Source organism: Dipteris shenzhenensis, chromosome 27 (genome assembly GCF_047967505.1).
Source record: "Dipteris shenzhenensis isolate YYH24624 ecotype China chromosome 27, Dip_SZ_1.0, whole genome shotgun sequence".
Classification (NCBI taxonomy): Eukaryota; Viridiplantae; Streptophyta; class Polypodiopsida; order Gleicheniales; family Dipteridaceae; genus Dipteris; species Dipteris shenzhenensis.
Window position 1 is genome coordinate 39,389,196 of NC_141622.1, and position 24,485 is coordinate 39,413,680.

Consider the following 24,485-nt stretch of genomic DNA (forward strand, 5'->3'; position numbering starts at 1 on the left):
TGAGATCTGCTCTATATCTTGCCTCTCCACAAGTAGGACACTCTCTTGCATCCTTATGTAGTCCACGAAAAAAAAAGCAATCGTTGACGCATGCATGGATGCACTTGTAATCTAATCCTCTAAGAGAGGTCACATGTTTCCTTGCCATATCTCTTGAGGTCGGTAATTTATTCTCCCTTGGAAGCATTTTACACAATAGCCTGCATGTGAAGACCATAAATGAGGAAAAACATTCGAGTAATTGACCTGCTAGCATAATTCACCATGTTTGCAAAATAGACTTTAAAGCTTACTTGAGTAATGCATTCAAACTTGCATTGCTCCATCCATAGATGGTTTGCAAGTTTAGTAACTCAAGGGAGGCATGTAGAATAGAGAATGTGCACACCTCAAACAGTGGAGTCGATGCTGTGGTAAAAAGATCGTCTTGCTCCATGCTATCATCCCTCCCTTCAGATTGATGGACATATAAATCCCGCACCATATCATCAAACACCTCCTCCTCCACGGCTTCATGAGGTAATGGTGGAGGGCTACTATCACCATCACTCCATGCATCCGTAACGGTCCCTCCTAAAGATCCCACCTCATATCGCCGACACTTTGCCTCCTCACGACGAGCATAGGGCAACATATGTGGGTGTGGCATTGCATCCTCTATCAAATTAAAACGGGATCATAACTCAAACATATGAACACCCATAGGTATCTCAATCAACCTTAACTCTTTAACACTTACCATGTTTACCATCGCATCCCATTCTCCATACTTTGAGATGTGATTGAGTGTAATCCTACGTGCACGATACATGTTTCCTCGACATCGATCACACATACATTTGTAGCCTACCACTGCCACCATCGCAGAGGAGATACATGGAAGTACTTTTATAATGACGGGTTGATTACTGAGGAGCAGTATATCCGGGCTACTGGAGCGTCCCCTGAGGTATTTGAAAGTAATTGAATAATGTCAATATTATAAGTAAAGATTTGATTTTTCATACATTGATATATGTTGTCCCTTGTTTATAGGCCCCTACACAAGAAGACGAGGAAGAAGACGCGGAAGGAGGCAGAGAAGGGAGCGCAGAAGGGAGCGTAGAAGGGAGTGAGGATGTGGAGAACTTAGATTAGTCGTAGAAGTAGTGCTAGCTACTCTTTTTTGTACTTAAAGCCACTGGCTTGGCTTCGTGCCTCTTGTATATACACTCCTCTTATTTTTGGTACTTGAAGCCACAGGACGTGGCTTAGCTTCGTGGTATATGTACATACAAGCACTTTTTGAGCTTGCAATTTTCTTGTGCAATGTTCTATCAATTAATGCCTTGTGAACTAAATGTTTTGGAGTTAATGTAATGTTTTATTTGGAATTGTAATTATCGGCTATAGACGTGCTTGCAAGAGTGCTAATTAAAATGCAGTTGGCTGTAAGAATTGAATTACACAATGTGGAAATGGGATTCCTATAACTACATAGCATACACAACACACATAGCATTCTGTAAATTAAAAAAATATTATGTAGCACGTCTATCAGGGAATCTATAAATGCATCTATATATGCGTCTGTCTATTCGAGGAGCATCTATTTGTGCATCTATAAAAGCATCTATAAGACCATTTATAAATGTGTCTACACATGCGTTTAACGATGCGTCTATCTGTTTTTAAAATTTTCTAGCAGAGCGTCTATTTACACATTTATATGTGCATCTATATGGACGTCTGTCTGCTATATAGATGCGTTGTTAGACACGGGTCTCTAGACGCGCAAATAGACGTGCAAATAGATACACCCATAAGTTTTTTTTAAAGTTCAGTAAATGCGTCTATGTGTGCGTCTGTAGGTGCTTTGTCTTGTTGTGAATGCATTACAATTGGGCCTAGCTGTTGTTAATGCAAATAAGTAATTCACACAGCTAGGCCCAATTGTAATGCATTCAGAACAAGACAAAGCACCTATAGACGTGCACACAAATGCATTTACTGAACTTAAAAAAAAACTTACAAGGCGTCTATTTGTGCATCTAGAGACCGGTGTCTAATAGGGCCTCTATATAGCAGACAGACGCACATATAGATGCACATATAGATGCATAAATAGACGCTCTACTAAAAAATTTTAAAAATAGACAGACGCATCGTTAAACGTGTGTATAGACGCATTTATAAACGGTCTTATAGACGCTTTTATAGACGTGCAAATAGATGCTTCTTGAACAGTCAGACGCATATATAGATGCGTTTATAGATGCCCTGATAGATGCACTACATAATATTTTTCAAATTTACAGAATGCTGTGTGTGTTGTGTATGCTATGTAGTTACAGAAATCCCATTTCCACATTGTCTAATTCAATTCTTACAGCGAACTGCATTTTAATTAGCACTCTTGCAAGCACGTCTATAGCTAATAATAACAATTCCAAATAAAACATTACAACTCCAAAACGTTTAGTTCACAAGGCATTAATTGATAGAATGTTGCACAAGAAAATTAAAAGCTCAAAAAGTGCTTGTATGTACATATAGCACGAAGCTAAGCCACATCTTGTGGCTTCAAGTACCAAAGTTAAGAGGAGTGTATATACAAGAGGCACGAAGCCAAGCCAGTGGCTTTAAGTACAAAAAAGAGTAGCTAGAACTACTTCTACGACTAATCTAAGTTCTCCACGTCCTCGCTCCCTTCTACGCTCCCTTCTCTGCCTCCTTCCTCGTCTTCTTCCTCGTCTTCTTGTGTAGGGGCCTGTAAACAAGGGACACCATATATCAATGTATGAAAAATCAAATCTTTACTTATAATATTGACATTATTTAATTACTTTCAAATACCTCGGGGGACGCTCCAGTAGCCCGGATATACTGCTCCTCAGTAATCAACCCATCATTAAAAAAGTGCTTCCATGTATCTCCTCTGCTATGGTGGCGGTGCTAGGCTGTCTCGATAGGAGTAGGGTATCTACCCACGATATCAAGCTGCAAGATGACACAATTTGCAGAGGGGTTAGTACAAAGAGACAACCTCCTAATAAACTAAATAAACAATATAATTTGAGATCAATACTTACAAATTGGGCCTCCCATGATTGAACACCCCCTGCTCCAAAATGCATGCTTCCATATTGCTCCATTTGGATCCTTCGTGCCTCCATGTGCTATAGACTGCGTTCCTCCCTCACTGACTTCATTGCTTTCTTCCACTCACGCTTGTGAGCGGTGTGGGGTGGGCCCCTTGGTGGTTGACCTCCCTCGAGCCTAGCAAGCTCTGCTAGTGCCTGCCTCTTAAGCGAAGATCTTTTATTGCCAAGTATCGTAACAATCTTTGACTTGGCCCATTTATATGTGAACTGAAGATTGGGCGGGTTAGGATACCTAGAGCGAACATCATCGAGGGTCTCATCAGCCAACCTATTTGGCTGGTCTTTGTAGTGGATAAAGCAATCTCTGTAATTGTTAGCAATTACAAAGCGCATGAAGGCCATGATGTCCTTCCCCCGTATCCATCAAGATGCCTCTTGTCTGAGTGATGTCATAGAAGATCGTACCATCATCTGGAGGCACATCTAAATCATCTGAATCATCCTCATCCCCACCACCACCCCTCCCAAAGCACTGTGCCATGCATCCCCCACCGCTCTCCCTACTACTACACCTGCTACCATGTCGTGTCGAGCTAGTACGCTGGCCACTCGTAGCTGGAGATTGCACGAGACTACGTGGACCACTCGTAGCTAGAGAATCGAGTCTCAACTGCATAGGAGTATGCCGATGGCTCTGCGAGACAGAAGGACCTCCTGATGGCATGGGGGAAGGGGCATAAGACGACATGGGGGAAGGGGCTCGACTGTGTAGCCGGTTGGGCTGTGCTGACTCCGCTGGGGTAATCTCAGTTGGTGTGTGGTTGGGGTGGTTTGGAGTCTGTAGTGCCGACTCCTGGGGGGTGTTTAGAGTACCCATCATGTAGCTGTATAACTCCCCAGGACTGGGAGGGTGCCCTAAAAGGTTATATAACTCCCGAAAAATGGTCTCACGAAGATCAGGTGAGCCTGAAGAGCTTCCTGGCCACATGATGAATTGGAAAAAAGCAAAAAAAGAAGATTTTTGATGAGTTGAGAAGAGAAAAAGAAGAGAAAAAGAGAGAAAAATTACCACGAAAAGACAGGGAAAGAGAGGATAAAAGAGAGAAGGAAAGAGAGGCAAATATAGGAAAAGAGAGAAGAAAAGAGAGGCAAATCCTTTTCTTGGAAGTGGAAGTGGAAAGGGAAAGGGAAAGGGAAAGGGAAGAGGAAAGAGAAAGGAAAGGAAAGGGAAGGGAAGAGAAGAGAAGGGAAGGGAAGGGAAGGGAAGAGAAGAGAAGGGAAGGGAAGGGTCTAAAACTATTGGAGCGCATCTATAGACGCATCTGAGAAGCGCATCTATTTTTACGTATAACAATGCATCTATAGTCGCAGTTATCTGTTTCTAAAAACAGAGTAGACGCATCTATAGATGCGCCTAAAGACGCGGTTTTAGATGTGCTTTGAGACGCATCCATAGACGCGCTCCGACAGATGAACTATTCTAAAAAGTCAAAAAGGACATGCGCTCTACACAAAAGCGTAACACTGATACCAAAATCATTCGTTTCTTGGATACGACAAAGGACTAATCCAAAGAGAACAACTTTCAAAGGAGATCAACCGTAAAGAGACTTACCTTGGATAGAGGTATGGAAGCTTCTTGTCCTTCTTCAAAGTTGCTTCTCTTCCTTGTTCACCCTCTTCTCTTGTGTACTTGGAGATGATTGTGTAAGCCTGGAAGTAAGTGTGGGTGCCTTCCTCTTAAGTGTCGGACTGTGGATCTGTTAATAGCAAAGCAAGCAAGCCGCATGAAGCTTATGTGAAGAAAAGCAAAGCAAGCACGCTAAAAGTAGATTTGAAAACCGCATCTATAAGTGCGTCTAATGATGCATCTATACACGTGTCTAAATACGCGTGTAATTGTGCATCTAAATACACAGAGCAGACACGGTTTTAGATGCGCCTATAGATGCACACCACAAAACAAATAGACGCGGTTTTAGATGCCTTTAGATGCGCCACAGAGTTTTAAGATTAAATATTTGAAGAAAAGCAAAATTTTTTGGGTTGTTTGTTTGTAGGATGTATTCATCTTCAACAAGTAGCTCCAGTGAGGATGAATCCCTCTGTATCCACCATTGCAAAATGTGGTTGGAGCAAAAAATTGAATGTATGTGTGATCGATATCGAAGAAACATGTATCATGCACGCAGGATTACACTCAATCACATCTCAAAGTATGGAGAACGGGATGCGACCGTAAACATGGTAAGTGTTAAAGAGTTAAGGTTGATTGAGATACCTATGGGTGTTCATATGTTTGAGTTATGATCCCGTTTTAATTTGATACAGGATGCAGTGCCACACCCACATATGTTGCCCTATGCTCGTCATGAGGAGGCAAAGTGTCGGTGATATGAGGTGGGATCTTCAGGAGGGACCGTTACGGATGCATGGAGTGATGGTGATAGTAGCCCTCTGCCATTACCTCATGAAGCCATGGAGGAGGAGGTGTTTGATGATACGGTGCGGGATTTATATGTCCATCAATCCGAAGGGAGGGATGATAGCATGGAGCAGGATGATATTTTTACCACAGCATCGACTCCACTGTTTGAGGGGTGCACATTCTCTGTTCTACGTGCCTCCCTTGAGTTATTAAACTTGCAAACCATCTATGGATAGAGCAATGTAAGTTTGAATGCATTACTCAAGTAAGCTTTAAATTCTATTTTGCAAACATGGTGAATTATGCTAGTGGGTCAATTACTCGAATGCTTTTCCTCATTTATGGTCTTCACGTGCAAGCTATTGTGTAAAATGCTCCAAGGGAGAATAAATTACCGACCTCAAGAGATATCGCAAGGCAACATGTGACCTCTCTTGGAGGATTAGATTACAAGCGCATGCATGCATGCGTCAATGATTGCATTTTGTTTCGTGGACTACATAAGGATGCAAGAGAGTGTCCTACTTGTGGAGAGGTAAGATATAGAGAAAATCTCAAAACTTTGGACGTGCCTCGTAAGGTTCTGCGACATTTTCCCATAATCCCTCGTATCCAACATATGTTCAAGTGCAAATCCATTGCAGAGCTCATGTCATGGCATTCCTCCCATCGATCAACCGATGGCAAGTGGAGAGCTCCCGCAGACACTCCTGCGTGGAAGCATATTGAAGACACATGGCCAAGCTTCAAGGAAGAACCTAGGAGCTTGAGGCTTGGATTGGGTATGGACGTGTGAACCCATTTGGTCTCAAAAGCACCTCTTACAGTGTATGGCTGGTGATATTGGTGAATTATAATCTTCCACTCTCTATGGCTATTAAGAAAGGACATGTTATGTTGTCCCTTCTAATTCCACGGAAACATAAAGTCAAAAATCCTGATGTTTATTTGGAGCCTTTGATTGACGAGCTAGAGATACTTTGGAGAGGTATCGAGGTGCATGATGTGAGCAGGCCTCCCTCATCACGAGACTTCAACTACAAAGCAGTCTTGATGTGGACGATGCATGACTTCCCAAGCTATGGTAAGTGTTTAGGTAAGCATTGCACTTTTAATTATGAGTAGGCAACCGATGTGGCACCTTGAACTCATAGCCCAAAGTGCATCCACCATTCACAAAAGGCATCTTAGACCTTTGATCTATCCACCTCTAGCTCCATCCAAAGGCCAAGGTTGCTCAATTTCAAAATAAAGGTACCCATGTCAGTTGAGTTAATGCTATGGGGCCCTTAGCCCATGGGTCACCATAGTAGGTTCGTTTCTAATAATCTTAAATCATTTCTTAATCCATTCCTTATGAAGAGGCCCTTTTGAGACCCCAAATATTCCTTGACTTTATGTGGTGGAATTATGAGATGGCCATAGAAGGACACATATTACAACACACAGCAATGCAAATTAAAGGACATCCCACCCACCCGTGATAATCCAAGCCACCGTTTCTTGGAAATACACCTCAAAATCAATCCAAGCTCATGCAATGATCACGTACACTCTTATCGCATTTGTCGTTGCTTGGAAATACACCTCGAAACCAATCCAAGCTCTAGCAATGATTGCGTACACTCTTATCGTATTTGCCAGCTTCATGTATAGCTCCCATTTTGTGACCATTTGCCTTGCCTCCATCTTGTCTTAAATCTTTTACAAAGATGTAAGGATCCATCATACATGAAAAACATTCAAGAATGCATCGAGTAGAATAAGGGATAGAAGTGCTTTGGCTAAAAGATGGATTTATTTTTGGGCTGTCTCAAAGATGTATAGGAATGGTGTCACCTACATATATATTGTAAGCAAGAGACAGGCTTGCCAAGCTACCTTTGTGCGAGCAACACCAACATAACCCATGGTAAACAACCAAAGAGTCATCCTTGAGTAGACAATTCATAATATCCCAAATACCATTACTCAGAAAGAGTTAAACGTGAGCTCAATGTTTGCGTAGCATTGAGATTTGTATATCCAAAATACAAGGACTACCTCACACTGACCCTAACTAATAAGCCATGCTTTACTATCTTCTATAGAGGTGCATGAAAAGGAAAGCTCTTGAAGCAGGCAAGTGTGTATATATCTTCATGGTTTGCAACGAAGTCAAATTTAATGAACCATATCATTCGCCTATTTGCTTCATGTGGAAACTTGCTGGAAGCAAACTTAGTTTTCAGCAAGGTTTCAAAGCCAATTACACATGGCATGCAATCATTTCAGCACATGCCAAGCTCAAAAGTCTAGATAAGGCTTTTGATTTGTATCACAAAATGCAGCACAAGGGCTCAAAGCTTAGCAAAATTATATTCTCATGCATATTGAAAGCTTGTGGTAGCAATCGATTCATAGGTGAGGGTGGTAGGCTCATACATGACCACATAATCAAGTTTGGACTCGATTAATATTTAGGTGTTGGGAGCACCATTGTTGATGTGTACTTCAAGTGTGGGAGCCTGCATGAGGCATGAAAAATATTCGTTGAATCATCAAATTAGGATTTGGTGTTGCAAAATACACTGATTACTAAATATGACCAGCATGGGAATGGACTGCAATTATTTACAAAAATGCAAGAGGAAGGCATAGAGCCAAACAAGGTAGCAACTTTAAGGATATAGGGCAGGACAGGCAGATACATACTCACATTAGTAGGAGTGGACTAGAATCAAAAGTGGTGGTTGGGAGTGCCCTTGTTGACGTGTATGCTGAATGCGAAATGATAGAGGAAGCCCAAAGAGCCTTTCATAAATTTCCAAATCAAAATGTGATACCTTGGAATGCAATATGTGCTGGATATGCACAACATGGGCATGCTCGCTTCACTTTTGACCTTTTCATGGAAATGCTATAGAGTGGCATAAACCTAGACAAAATCACATTTTTGGGCAGGTTCACTTCATTTTTTATATTTTCATGGAAATTCTACAGAGTGGCATAAGAGGTATACAAATAATGCAAGTTTCAACTTCCAAGTGAGTTTGAGGAGCACAAATAGACACGGTGGCAAATTTCCTTGAGGAGCACAAGAAAATATTTTTCGAAAAGAAGCAGCGAGGGGAAGTAGCCATAGTCATGGATGTAAGCAAATTCAGATTCTAGGATAATGTTCATGTGATAGGGTGATAGGATACAGGTGGCGCGTGTGTGGGAGTAGTAAATTTAGTGTGTAATAATGGGAGTTGTTGAATTTTGGGAAAAACCAGTGGTCATATTTTTTCACCTCCAGTTATACATGTCCCCAACTTGTTCCCCCTAAACCGGTGCAAAGAGGACAAAAATGATTGAAAAAAGTGAAAGTCAAAATGGCTTGCTAGAAGTTTTAATACTATAGATTAAGAAATCTTGCAATGGATTAGATATTGCCATGTCACAATAAATGACATTGGTAAGGCCTTCCTATTCCTACAAAGTCATGTACCTATCTATGTAAACATCAAGGTAGAGACATTGATGTTTAGGATGCATTACAACCATGAAGCATACAATAGTATGTTTGACACCAAAGGCCATCAAAGCATGCATGTGAGCACATCCTGATGAGGTAGTGGCAACCCCATCAAGATAACCAAAGCATTTCTTTACTTTACCTCCACTACAATTTTCCTAAAATATATCCTTGGAAAAGCCTAATTTATAAAGCTTATGCCTATGGTCAATTAAAACACTATTGCATATTAAGTGAGAACTATTGCATCTTACCCACTTTCAAGATTCCTTCAAAATAGTACCAGATTTTAACTAAGTTTTGAAATTGAGGTAAAATTCAAACCTATCCATTTAAAAACATAATAGTTATATATATGTTTGTTTTAGGAATAATTCTAGAATTATAAAATAAAAAAAATCATTGATTTTAAAAATGGAATCTCTAAAAAGAAATAGGTAATTTTAAACCTTGATAATTTATCAACCAAAATTTTTAATTAAGATGCAATTAAATGTGATGCATATTTATTTGTTATATGTTAATATTCTTGGGGGGGTCACTCATAAATATGTAGGCATAACAAGTGGGTTCAACAGAAGGAGGTTTTAAAATCCCTTGTTTACACATTGTTCACATACAGAAGGGTATCATATAAAGGGGTTATTTACAGATTGAATAGAAAAAGGGTGCGTTTTATTTGTGATAAATTTACAAATAAGGGTTTTTACAAATAGGCCTTGAACTCACGCAATATATAGGGTTTATACATAGTGACCCTCCCGAGTTAATATTTATGACTTTGGGTAGATGGTAAGATTGTTGTCTTGAGAATTCCTATTTTCATAGAATTCATATCTTACTGTACAAGGTATGATCAACACTTTAATGACTATAGAACTACATATTAAGACAATCTACAAATACTCTCACACGGAGCCTCTCTTTGAGATGAAAATCACTATATGTTTCAAAGTTTTTCTTTATTGGATTAATTAGTGTCTCCTTAATCTCTTTTCCCTCCTACAAAGAGAGTTGGTTTTAATACTTTATTGTAATATTTTAAATTTAAATCTTTGTAGAGTTTACATTTGGAATCCTACATTAATTAGATATTTCATCTGAGTTTTAAACCCAAAGGAATTAAATCAAGTTTAGAGAGGAGGCATCCTATCAAAAAATGATAAAACAAAGATGGTATAGAAGTCTTAAGACATACATTTTTATTTAATCTTTTATAATATTTAAAACTACATAATAAAATATATTAAAGCTTGATAGATAATGTATTAAAAACATACTTCAATTTATTATTTAAAAACATTATAACAAAATAAATTTAAAAATATCACAATAAAACTAAAAATTTTCTATAATCAAGATTTGTGAAAACATTAATTAACATTATAAATTAAAGAAAAATAATAACTATAAAAGACTTTCAAAAGCTTAATTACCATGACAATTGCATATTATGAAAGAAACAAAAGAGAGCTCATATTCAATAAAAGAGTATAATGTCATTACATCAGAAATGCAAATTACATCAACTGAAAGATTTGAAATATTAAATGTCATACAATATTTGTTCATAAGGTCTCTTAGTTGTTAATTGCTAGGTTGTGTGCTTTGCAAATCTTGGAACTACCACTTTAGTACCCGCTTCTTCAAATAGCTCTACTAGCTCAAATTCTTCAGTTGGGTCTCTAGATGCCAATTGTATTGCTACATTGTCAGAACTATATTTTGCTCCAACATCTTGATTAGCATCAAGATGATCATTGATTGCACATACCCTTTGCAAGATGAATGCACCTTGCAAAGTATCTTTCTCAATAGCAACAAAATTCCTATGCTTTTGCAAAGCACATACCATGGTTGTTCCTTCCCCTGCAAAGAAATCACACTCCAATCATCTTGAACTGTAAATAAATCTAGAAGCTCATTGATTAAACATTGTGGAATCTGGTATGGTTTGATCGTAGATTTGGTACCGGAGAAGAGCACATGGCATTCACGAAAGGCACTATGAGGGAACAAGAGAAAGATACAAAGAGGAGGAGAAGAGCTTGTATTTTAATGTGTGCAACCAACAAATGAAGACCCAAGCCAGCCATTTGGCCTCTTATACATGCCACCTTTTGAAGGGAGGGTTAACCCTATTCCCTTTGTATCACTCTCTTTCCTCATCCCTTACAATCAACGTGGGCCTGTTTGGCTCCAAGGTGCAATCCTAGCTCTACAACTTGCCACTATCTATCAAACAAGTTTTTCAGTTATATGTCAGTATTCCTTGGTCTTTTTCTTTGTTGAGCATTTGAAGAAGTTTTGAGCAACATTTTATGCCATCTTTGAGGTCCTATCTGAAGTTTTGTCAATATTTCTATGCATACATAATCAAAGGACTTAGTCAAAGGCAATATTCTCTTCAAGGGTTGATTGTCAGAGATGTACTCTTTGTATATTGACTGTGGAAGACTTGTTTGAATGATGTGGATGTCATTTATATTCATCTATAAGGGGATGATATGCTCTATGCATATAATAAGGAAAATTTGAGGATAATTATGAATGGCTTCATGTTTCATACACTCTGCTATGCAACATTGAGATTTATGCTTTGTCTATGGAAGCATATGAAGGATGTCTTGATGGTACTCAAGTCTAATGAAGTGATATTTCTATGCAAAGGTATGAGTTGCAGTATGTTGGCTCCTGTTTATACTTGTTATGATGCATATGTTATGCATATTGATGCTCATATGGTGGATACTCTTCACAGGTTCTCTGCCTTGGCTTTGCCTAAAATGCATGTAATGGTGAAAGATTATGTGCTTCACTTGAGTAGTGATTCGATGAGCATAGATCTGAAGATCAAGGAAGACATTATGTGCATCAATGGTGATATACTAGCTATACTAGCTAGTGATTCTTTTATGGAGATATGTTTTTGGATGCATGATAAGAAGATTATGAAGTACAATACATCAGCAGGTCTGGTGATCAAAGGACATGTTGAAGACATGATGATGATCAAGTTTGATACTCCAAGTTCTTCTGAAAAGGGCAAGAGAGACATCCCCAAGGGATACCTTTCAGCTTCAATAAATTAATGAAGACATTCCACATTAGGTTTAGGATTTGTGTGTGGTCAATAATGGTTCTTTGGCATGGATAGTCCATCCTTAAATGATTGTTAGTCCTTTTTTTGAGGTTTTACCTTGTTGGGCCCATGGGGATTTCCATACATAGTCATTGTCCAATCTTCCAATTGTAAACCAAGAGTCCTAGGAGTGAGTCATAGGTTGGGGCCATGTGTGTTGCCACATGATGGTGGGCAAGCAATGGACCATCCCATGTACTATTGCTGAGGGATGAGGTCATCAATTTGTGGGGGGGTATGAAGGACAAATTGATGTAATGGGGTGTACCAAGGGGTACAAGGGTTGTGTGTTGGTTAGTGTGACCAGGTTTGGTGGTAGAAGGTTCTATTAGGTGTGATTGAGAGATTCATAGGGCTGATTGAGAAATCAGTGTCCAGTGATTTGTGGATCTAGAGATGCTCTCCTTTGGGGCACATGCATTGTATCAGTTGCCCTTATAAGGGCCTCTCTACTCTTGAATAAATTGCTTCATTCCATTGTCTCCTTGTTGTTGTTCCATCATCCTTTGTTGTGGAATTGTTGCTTGTATGATAAATATGTGTCTAGTGAGGTGTTGGTTTGAGCACTGGATTCTATTGTTAATTGATACATCATGGCATGTGTGATTGCAATGGCTAGACGTTGGGTGAATGGATTTGGGTTTAGATGAAACCTCAACATCCAAAGCCACCCCATCAAAGAACGAAACAATGCCATCCATTGAAGGAAGGTACAATATCGTTGGGTTCCCACAAGACTAGTAAAGGCCTAGGGATATTGCCTTGGAAACACCTATATTTGGGTACCCAACATAATATGTGCGATAACATAATGTCCATCGAGCAACAACACCAATTTGCTAAGTAAAGATCAGAAGAAAGAATGGACGAACAAGCCTCTAAAATTGTCAACATCAACAAATGAGAGGCAACAACCAAATTCAAGCCTACTGATTATGAAAAATCAAGGCAAAGATTCGAGAGTAGAACCACAAGAACCTGCCTTGAAGAAGGTAGAACCACAAGAACGTGCTTGCAAGGACAACAGAAAAGCACCAATATAGGAGGATCCCACATGGCCCAATTTGTTAACAGATACTTTGGGAAAGTGTTGGGGGTCTTTGCAAGCTCGATTATCTCACGATCAGTGGACTCAAGAGCTAGTATCTATCCATTCATCCAATTTGATAGGTCTCTCCATAGACTCGGGATTACCTTGTGATAGTATCACGATGGACATCTTGATCTCAGTGGGATAGGAATGCAACTAGTTTGGCTACATCAGGGTTGTATGATTGGTTCACTGCCAACCGATTGACGCTCTTCAAACCCATAAGAGGAAATATTGTCCTCTTCTCTTCATTGATGCCATGCAGCATGGTCTTGCTCAAACATCTCATGCTTTAGGAGTGAGCGTTTGTCCGTGTCTCATATATAACGTTTTATCTAAATCATGGAATTAAATATTGTATGGTTCATTTATTGATGGTACTATTAAATACACATAAACACACACACACACATTCAGCTCAGTAAGCTATCTCATACACATACACAGACTTATTTCTTTACTTACACACACAAACATGCCTTTTTCCCCCACCCCCACGTATATTCTGCAAATTATAATTAAATGTATTATGTACCTCCCACACACACACACACTTTTTTTTACTCTCTCTCTCTCTCTCTCTCTCTAACTTAACCTTTAGCTTCTTCCCTTCTTTTAACTCACATTTGATTCACAACTGCTCCTTACACTCACATTTCACATGTAGTAACTCCCCACCTTAAATTATTGACCTTTTTATCTTTGTATTCTCTCTTTCCTAATCATTTGATGGCACTCTATATTTATAATTCACAGACACCATTCCTAATTATTTACACTTTATCCTATGAACCCCCCAATTAAATGACTGACTTTTTATCTTTGTACTCTATCTTTCCTAATCATTTGATGGCACTCTATATTTATAATTCAAAAGAAACACCCTTCCTAGTTATTTTCACTTTATCCTATGCATGGATGTTTTTATTGAATCTATGCTTATATATTAATATAAAATCTTGGCGAAAGTTTATTGAGCTCATTTTTTAGTTTCAGAATATTGATAGAATGTAGTACACTGTAATGTATTTTCTTTTGTATTTAGAAGTAAAAAATGTAAAGCTTGGTGAAACTTCACTTTTTTTTGCATAAAAGTTTCAAATCCTGGCAAATGTTTCAAACATTTATTTTTATTAGGGCATATAGACTTTCAACACCAATTTAAAAGTTTAGCTACTTAATGAAACTAACTTGAAAAAATCATCCATGATCCTATGACGCCCCCCCCCTCTTACACCCCTTAACTACTCCCTCATTAACACACACACACACGTAAAATACTCCTCATAACCTCCCTTTAGAGGAAGGCCCCCTACCCCCCTCTCTTCACACTCCATCCGTAACTCACACACTCACTTCAACCTCACTCCAACCCTACCCTAACCCCAAAGTATCCATCTTCAATTTTCATCGCGATCGCCACCTTATGTAACTAACATCGAGTGGTGGGCTAGCCTTGATAGCCATCTCTTGGGCCACCCTTCTCTTGCAGTTGCTAGTTTCCTTCACAGCTCCTTGTATTCTCTAGCTCTTGGCCAAACTACTCTCTTAGTGCTCAACTCTCCCTTCTCGATTCTCTTGTTGCCAAGTTCTATCTCTAGCAACTATACATAGTGGCTTCAAGTATGCGGTAGTTTTATTCAATTCACTCATGGTCTTTTCCTTTAGCTACATGCAGACCAAGCACCTCTCATGGATTACTCTATTCTCATCTAGCTTACTTTGCTCTTCGTACAACTACCCATATCTCAAGGTATTGCTTGGAGAAGGCTTAGATATAGATAGACAAGGCCATCTATTGCATAACTCTTCCTTAAGTTTCAACCCTTTATGGCTAGAGATTCACGTGAGGCTACCTCTTTACCTTCATGCCTTGTAGGCAGCTCTATCACCCTGTGCATTCCCTTTTCTTTGCTCATTATCTTTGGTTAGGCTCTACCTCTGCGATCACTTTTTATCCCTTGCTTATGTGCATCTTGCCCTTCCTTGGGTTTCATGGTAGCTCGGGCTGTCTGACTTGCTTGTTCTTACTCTACTTCTCAATTTTATATACACTCTTATGTTAGTTTGGTGTGCTTGAACCTTGACTTCACTCTTTTCTTTGGGTTGTAGTATGTGCCTACTTGTTAATTGTTTTTCATGGCTCAACCATCCTTTTGCTTTGGCCCTCAGCTCACTGCACCTCTTTTGACTCTGAAGGTCCCTTTAGTATCCTTTTACTTAGTGTGCTTGTTTGAGTACTTGGTTGGGGTGTTGCATGGTGGGTTCTCATTTTCCTTCTTGTTTCATGGTCACTGTACTTTTGCTTAGTTATTCAATTCTCTTATCTATATATATATATATATGTATGTATATGTATATGTATATGTATATATATGTATATGTATATGTATATATATGTATATATGTGTGTGTGTGTGTGTGTGTGTGTGTGTGTGTGTGTGTGTGTATTCATATTTATGTATTTTTTACACTCTCTTTAATGTTCATTTTTAAGGTTTTCTTTTTAAATATATTTTATCATTTTCACTTTATGCTTTCATATTTAAGGTATATAAATTATTTTGCTTTTTGTTTGTCATTTTATAAAAGCCCTTTCATCCTTGGAATCAATTTTTTCCTCTTAACTTCATCTAAGTTCCTTTAAAATAAACATTTTTTGACTTAATCATCTAAGTATTTGTCTTGATTACTTTTTAGGAAGGAATTTGAAATCCTTATTTATTTGTGGTATATCTAGTTAGTCTTTTATTGAAAGGTGTGATTTACCCCCCGAATACCCCCCTTGGTTAACTAAAATATGTTTCCTATTAAGGGTGTGGACTACCCCCCTTTTCATATCTCTCTATTATGGGTGTGGATTACCCCCCATACCTCTCTTTTAAGGGTGTGGACTATTCCCCTTGGGTTGTAAAGAATAGATCCTAACTTCTCATTAATTTATTGCAAGTAACCCCTCTTTTTGTTATGTAAAAAGGTGTCATTCTTTTAACTATGGAATCTTGACACTGTTATACTATAGATTCTAGAATCCAGAAGGTTGTGCTTGCTCCTAGATAAAGCAATAACAAGCTTGGGGACATAAGCATTACATGTCTACCCAAATTAAGCTATATTGTTTTAACATATATGGTTTAATTTTATGTTGGTAGGTAAGTGGACCGTGACCTCAGAGCCTAGACTACCAAACGGATTCGACACTTTTGCACCAATTTTATGTATATTTCATGTACAACCTTATAATGAAAAGTTTCTATCTACCCTCATTTGAGCTTCATGTGCCTTGTTATTAAAAGGTTTCATTTTGTACACACACACACACACACACACACACACACACACACATCAAGTGCACTTCATCTTTTTTGGACAAGCTAGAGGATGACCTTGGGGCACAATATTCTTGAGGTAGAGAAGACCATGTTACCTAGGTCTTATTACCCTTGGTTTAAAACTTGCCTATGGTATTTTCACTTTGAGATTACGAAGAAGTTATGTAAATTTCCCTCAATTTTATGAGAAGATCGTGATGCAAAATAAGTGAAACTAGCAAACATTACTAATCATAGGGATTAAAATCTCAAACTAGAACCATACGAAGAAGGAAGGAAGAGTGAGCCCATCACCATACTATTCTTAACACTTACTAAAACATTGTTAGAATTTCACCAACCTCTTGTAACTTCATAGTAATTTTCATATTGGGAACATTTTCCATGGCTAGAACATCCATAAGAATCATCTCTAGACTCCAGCTCTCTCTCCTACTTAAAGCCTTCTTGTATCTACTTGAGAAAGTCAAAGCATGATTGTATGGATCAAACCTTGACATATTGTTGTGGTTCGATTTGATCACTCTTCTATTAACCATTAGGGGAGAAATGGGGTCTCAAAAGGCCTCCAATTAGTGTTTCCTAATTTCAAGGGATTAGAGAGGGATTTGAGGTGTACCAATGAGAGTGCTAGAAGGTGTGGGGCATTGGTATGTTGAGGTGGAGGGTGGGCAGGCCTACAGAGAGCCCCTATTGGTTGCTCCCCTTACACTAGAGATGACCCTCATTACCAATAGAGTGAGAATCCACTCTAGTGCAACTCAAAACACTACAAATAGAGAGAGAATAAACTAGAGAGAGATGGACTCAAGAGTCTACATAAGAGAATATCTACAAGAGGGAGAGAAGGCTCATGGAAGAGGCTTGAGGAGAATAGAGCTATGTACAGCAACATGAGGCCTAATGGTGGAAGAGATTGATGAACAAGGGAGAGGAGGGACTATTTGAGTACGTGTGGATTTTGGCTAGCAAAAGCTAGCCCACCACTGGCACCAATTACCTTTTAAACAGATTAAAAAAACTTATAAATTTGGTTTGTAGCTTTTTTAATCTCTTTTTTTAAGTTATTCTTTTCTTTCCAAGACTTCATGGAACACTAGGAATCTTGGTAATAGGAATAGTACGCGGTTCACAGTGGGTAGACTATATAGTTAAAATTTACTATATTGTAAAGCACAACACCGCGCGGTGTTATGGAAAGCATCGTGCGTCTAACTATTGACAAGACGTGGTGTTAATCTCACTGCATGCTATGGACGTTCTACACCCTGAGGTGTGTTTTCACATTACTGTGTAGTGTTTAGATACACCGCGTGGTAACCGTATGTAGTCGGTTTTGATTAAAATTTTCTACTTGAGCGCTTTAAAATGCTCTTAGGACTGATTGAAAAAAAATAAAATGTTATAATACGACTTTTTAAAACGAATGCTTTGATACCGTAGCAAATCCTTGCAAGTGTGAGTATGTATGAGTCTCTAAGGACAGCTCTCCATGAAGGTGTTGGAAAAAGGAAAGAAATATGTAAGTATACACGTGAGTTCCAATAGAGGGGTTTTAAATTAAAAATTTAAGGTAAATTTACATAAACCTATTTCCATATGCGGTTTTCTAATTGAATTTTGAGAAAAATTTGTTCATGAGCTATCTCTTTTAGAGGGGTTTCGTGATGCATTGGTTCACCACAAACGCTAGGGCAGCACTGATCGTTAAAAAAAAAACAAATGAGCTTTCAAGTATAGATACAAAAAGGAGCTACCTGGAAAACTGAGTCTCTTACGTAATGCATTCAGGGCATTAATGTCAATCTAGGATTTAATGGATGCATTCCGAGAGAGACAATGTAGTAGACGTTCGTTGAAGGATGTGGTGGGAAGTTGAAAAATTGTGTGCGCAAGATTCCATGTGAGGTTGATCAGGTGGAGACATTGAAAGAGCCTGATCCGTTGAATAATCCATTGTGGCGAGAAGCTGAAGGAGAGCGCGAGGTTGCTGTTCTTCTAATTCGCACACATGAATTCCTACCTTCTACGATATTACAAGCAAGCACTCAATCAGTGCAAGGGCGCGAGAGACGATCACATAGCACTACAGCAAAAGAAACAAAGACATATAATAGGTGGTGTGTTATCGATCTGAATACATAGACTGATGCACGATAATATTGTATTGACCTCGAGAAAATTACAAGGCTGCGCGTCCTTGCATCTGATATGTATGATCAGTGGATCGATTTACGTATACATTAGGTGGTAGCCAGGATAAGGTTATAACAGGCTAGATGTTTTAAGTAAACATGTAGGTAGACGTGAGGATAACAAGCAAACTATCACGTAACGCTTAATATAACATGTAGTGCCGATGAGGTCAAGGGATGCAAATGGGATACAAGGAAGAAGTAAGGACGATCAGATGAGCTAAAGGGAGGAGGGGAAGCAGGGGCTTAACGAACGGGGGGTGATGAAGAGGGTGGCTGTGTCCCGGCAGGAGGAGAAACAGCAGCAGCAGGAGGAGGAGGAGATACAGCAGCAGCAGGTGGAGAAACTGTGGCAGCGGGTGTGGATGGAGGTTGTGGGTAGGTCTCCCGGGCAGGAGGAGGACGAGGAAATCGGGAAGTTAGAGCTCTTCTCATGGTTTTCTGCCTCCTTTCTTTGATAGCATCATTCACGAAAGCATAGACAAGGTCCTCATCCATCTTGTGGTAATTCTCATCTTCTTCCTCGCCCGCGCCAGCCGCATCAGTAGCTGCCTGCGGCCCCCCGTGATGATACGCGTTTGCGTTCAGGAACGCATGGCTCGACACAAAAAAGAGCTTCACCTTCTTTTCCAACATTGATATGCCTGCCCTCCTTAGCCCCTCCTTCCAGCTCGCCTCCACTGCCTCTCGCAGCTTCTGGCTCGCTTCCATTATCGATACCTTCTCCCTCGCTGCTATCCTCTTCACCGCTTCGTCCGATTTTGTCCTCACGAACGCGAAGCGCTTCATGTTGAACTGCACAGCTCCCTTGGCCACCTCGAAATCCATCCTCTGAAAGCGGTCTGCCGACAAAATGAAGATCACGTCAAACGCATACAGTTTGTTGTCGATGAAGTATGTTGCTGCCGGATGTCCTGGTGTCCCGCCTGGGGGAAGTTCCCACAGCACCGCGTGCTGCAGAAAGCGGTGTCTGTAGGACTTCATCACGGTTGTACTAGATGTGACTTCTCGAATCGTCGCTGCATCTGCTCGTAAGAAAACACGGTCATAGAACGTTAGAAACTTGAATGCAGATTGGATGAAGCGATCGCCGTGGATCCCAGATTCCCATTCAAGAGCATTCATTACTATACGTCGTCACCGAGCTTCTAAAATTTCCGTTTCTAATGGTAAGTTGTTAACCTTCATCTGTGTCGTGAACCAGTCGGATCCCATTTATGAACGAGGACTTTCCGACACCGCTCGCCCCAACCACAGCGATGTTGTAGTCGTCATTAGCGTCAAGATGCAGTTCCTCTTTGGCGCGTTTGATGAGATCCTCAGGTTTCGCATTTTCCAATACATTCGGTGGCAAAGTTAAATCTACCGGGCGCGCTGGAGGCTGTGTTACATGGTCGACGACATCAGCCACCACGCGAAGAATTGCAGGATTGCTGGTGGGACGAACAACATTATTACCCATGAACACAGTCACAAAGATCAACTTTCCTTTTGAGCAGATATGTTCTTAGAAAGATAAACTTTGCTACACAGCAGATATGTTCCAAGATCCACTTGAACAATGTTTACAGCAGCTCTCTTTTTATCAGCCTGCTCAGTATCGTAATTTCCTTTGCAGCCTCTCCCTAATTTACGTTCGGCGCTGCGAGCAATCTTAAGATATTCCTTACTGTGGACGCCATAGCGTGCTAAGACAATCAACGTGAAAATTTGGGAAGGATTATGCTTGGGAGCCGAGCACCGGGTACAAGGAAGGAAGAATAGTGAGAAATAGCAACGTGCAGCCTCAGTTAAATGTTCCTCTTGAAGATTCTTTTCGAACAAATGAAACACAAATCTTTTGTAAAAAGATTGCCTTTATACTTTCTTCCTTCACTTCGCATCGTCTAAAGCAGCTTTTCCCACAACATTCCCCCATTTGAATGCTACCTAAAAGAAAACCAATCAATGGATCTCGATAAAGAGGGACTAAGGCATAAAGTGTTTTTGGATGGTGTCTCCTTTCTTAAATTCCCCCTAATGACACCTAAAAGAAAATCAATCCATGCGTCTATAATAGACAGGGACTAAGGAATAAAGTGCTTTTTAATCCTTCCTTTTCATAGACGTGCAATATGTATGCCACTTAGCAAAAGAATATCCCACAGAAACATCTAGATGGATATGTACTATAGTCAACTCAATGGATGCCATCTTGCTTTCCTACATCATATGGGGATGGTGTATCATATTCGGCATCGAACTATGCACATGGTTTTACAGAATAATTTGAGATGAGAAGAATACACAAGTGGCAAGAAATGGACTTCTCACGTGCTCCCACAGGAGTGTGCTTGGTACTTTAAATATATCTTGTGTATCGATACTCTAGTTATTTGCATAATTCTTAGGGCACTACAATGTGCACCCTAAGTGGGCCCACTTTACAAGTTCTTTATGTATTTATTGTTTCAAGTGTGTAGATCTGGGAAGAATATGTCTAATAATATTAGACTTTTACATTCAATCACAAATAGTACACTCGAAACAAATGGACATTATGCATCAAGTGTTTATAACATTCAAGGTTCATATAATTAAGGTATAATTAAGGTCATTGAATTTGCAAAAGCACACAAGCCAAATCCCTAGGAGATTGTTGAATAATGAATATGTAAGTCATGCCTTTCACTACATTGTCACAAAATCCCTAAATATGTGAGGATAAATGTTATGTTTCTACTTGTCCACAATTGGCAAGCAAGTTATGATAATACGTTCATGATGTGAAAGGGATGAACTTCAATCATTACAAAGAGCTGGCCACTTTTCAACATACATACCAACATAAAATACGTTAGAATATTTTTGTTCTAACATTGAAAACGTTGGTAAGTCAATCATAATGTCTGTCACAAGAAGCCCCTTGGTATGTTTGTCGGTATATTCATCAGTATGCTCCTCAATATGTGAATCAATGTATCCATCGATACCCTGTAGCCATAGCCGATCGTCAGTGTTGTCATCGATATGTCTGTCGATAGATATTGACGCTTTCTTTTTATTAAAAGAAATTAATGGAGCGGTATAGGGCTTGTTTTAGCCCCATTTTTCCCCACTATAATTGAAAATTGGCTTATCACAGTTCTCTTCTAAAGAGGGTAGTACAAAAATGAACACATACATGCCAAGAAAGAGCTACCCAATGGCAAAACTACTACATAAATCTCATGTCATCTAGTACAAAAGTGAATACAAGACGACCAAAAGATGGTTTTGTACAAGGTGGTATAATGGCCAAAAGATGGCGATGTACAATATGAAAATATGGCCAAAAGATGGCTATGTGCAACATCATAGATATACCAAGCCAAAAAATGTACTAATCATCCTCCTCATCCTCGTACTGTGGATCTCTCCAAATGCCACCCTCCTTCTTGAAATCCTTGTCTACAACTCTGGATCTCGACCCATCACCTATATCATCACTTAGTCCACTCGCACCTAAGAATGTTGTAAGGAGGAATGTAGAAAAAATGACTAAATATTTATTTAAAATTGGAAAGGAAGATTATTGAGAAGAAGCACTACTATACACGGGCCCTATTCCGATGCTTAAGCACCAACATTTAGCATGCACAGGGTGCTAATCGTCGGTAATCAAAGTGGGATTAGTTAAGTGTTGCTATATAGCAACTTTAGACAAGTGTCACTATATAGCGACCTTTAAAGAGAGTCACTATATAGTGACACTTACTGGACTTGTGAATGGTCGTTATATAGCGACACTAAGACAGTTTCCTATAGCGACGTTTTACAGAGAGTGTTTTTTGCCATTCCGACTTTTAAAGATAGTTTTTCCCAATGACAATTTTTTTTTCCTTTTGATACATGTTTGATCCTTTGAGAGAATAAAAGTACAAGAGCATGTACATCAAGTTTGAAGCTCATATATTCATGTCCAAGTTTGAGATGAAAAAAATCAATGAAGAGCATTTACATCAACAACTTCATCCTGAGCCAAGTCTAACATGCCAAACACGTCTATCTCTAACTCTATACTGAGTTGATCTCCTATATCATCATCGTACATCATCATCGTACTCTAGCATCGTACGTTCACCTAACACTTGATCATCTTCTTTAATAAAGCGTGGTGATTCTTGATGATCGTCATCTTCTTCCTCAATATCGTGATCTCCATCTTCCTCTAGTACGATGTCATTATGTGCATCTTCCTCTTGGCTCATATTTTTATCTTCATCTTCTTCGCTAGATCCATCTGGATCAATTGGATCCGGCATTGGCAGCTGTGGCATCTCCATATCCACATCTCTATCTTCAAAAATTTGCTTATTTCATGGTGCAACTTGGATCACGTACCACCATCTTGGATTAGAACGATCCGGATGAAAAACCACCTATATTAAAGATGGGTGCCAAATGCCATCATTTATATATATGAAATTATGCTTAAGTACATGTATCAATGGATCTTTAAAAACGAAAGCTTGGATTAATTAAATCATTAGTATGCACCTAGGTGCTCACAATGCTCGGGAAGAACAAAAGTATCACTTTCATCGGTCCAAAGTTTGGTGGAGTCTATTGCAAAGAAAGCGCTTTTGTCTTTTCTCACTATTGCATGGGGACCGTTCAATAAATAGTTCTAAACCATTTTACATCAAGAATGAAAATACTAAATTGTTTGAAATCAATTTCATAGATTTCATGTATGGTCCCACAATAATCCAACTGCGAGGAGAGAAGATTGGTATCCAAAGCCCTTGCTTAGCTATCTTGTGCGAAGTTAGCCATGAATCCACAATCATACATGACTCTCTTTGAATCGATGCGTTCCATGCGAAAATGTCATCCATATGACCATAATGCACTATACTTTTTGTACTGCAAAAGAGCATTATTAAAACAATGAAGATGCATCTATTTTATACCATATATTGCCATAAATAATTACTTAATTACGTCTAGAGGTAAGAAACTTACATGCATCATACTCGCTTGTGCTCGTTTATTGTCTCTCCATCGTGTTCGGCCACTTTACGTAGAGCCAGTTGTAGCCAATCAAGTGACATGTGAGTGGAAAAAAGGACGAGATCCCATGGATATGGTTGCGATCGCCTATAAATTACTCTGAATCTCTTCCTTTGTAACTATTCTTTCTGCTTTGGCCGCTTCATATCTCTTAATCCAGTTCTACATCTCCTTGCTATTGAAGATACAAAACTTATTGAATTTCTCCATTTGCTCTTCACTCATCTTTCTTTCAATCCCTTTTCCTTGGGGAACCTCGCCAATGATGCGATCATCATCCTTGTTATGCCAAGCCTACGGCATATCGGGATCTGTGGATGCAAGAAACTCCGTGATCTATGCTAATGACTGTTGCACAAGCCATCCCTCTGCGATGCTTGCTTCTGGTCTTGCTCTTTGCCTTACAAATCCCTTCAAAGTTTTCATAAACCGCTCAAGAAAAAACATCCATCGACTATGAACGATACCTACAATGGCCACCTCATCAACTATGTGCACAAGCAAGTGCACTTGAGTTGTCATAATGCTCAAGGGAAAGTGCTTCTCAAGAAAGCATATGGCTTTGATGGAGTCCACCCTAGCCTTCTCGATGCTTGATATGGAGATCTCTTTTTGAGATATCCACCTATTTCACATGCCCATGTAAGATATATTCATAATCAGTCTACGGATTATTCAGCTT

At 39.3% G+C, this 24,485-nt stretch overlaps 1 protein-coding gene across 1 annotated transcript; it reads right to left on the reverse strand.

The window, feature by feature from the left end:
- Positions 1-18,718: 18,718 nt before the first annotated feature.
- Positions 18,719-20,512, reverse strand: LOC147884280 (uncharacterized). Its single transcript, XM_087398244.1, has 2 exons — positions 19,952-20,512; positions 18,719-19,794 (listed from the first exon to the last, which is right to left on the reverse strand). Exons 1-2 carry the CDS (start codon positions 20,229-20,231, stop codon positions 19,016-19,018), a joined length of 1,059 nt encoding a protein of 352 aa, XP_087254370.1. The 5' UTR covers positions 20,232-20,512; the 3' UTR covers positions 18,719-19,015.
- Between the last annotated feature and the right edge of the window lie 3,973 nt (positions 20,513-24,485).

Excerpts from the sequence above, each read along its gene's own strand:
- LOC147884280 (XM_087398244.1), bottom strand. The coding sequence starts at position 20,231 with ATGGGTAATAATGTTGTTCGTCCCACCAGCAATCCTGCAATTCTTCGC. Across the intron at positions 19,795-19,951 it reads GGTTCACGACACAGATGAAG|ATGCAGCGACGATTCGAGAA; the intron begins GTTAACAACTTA and ends TCTTACGAGCAG.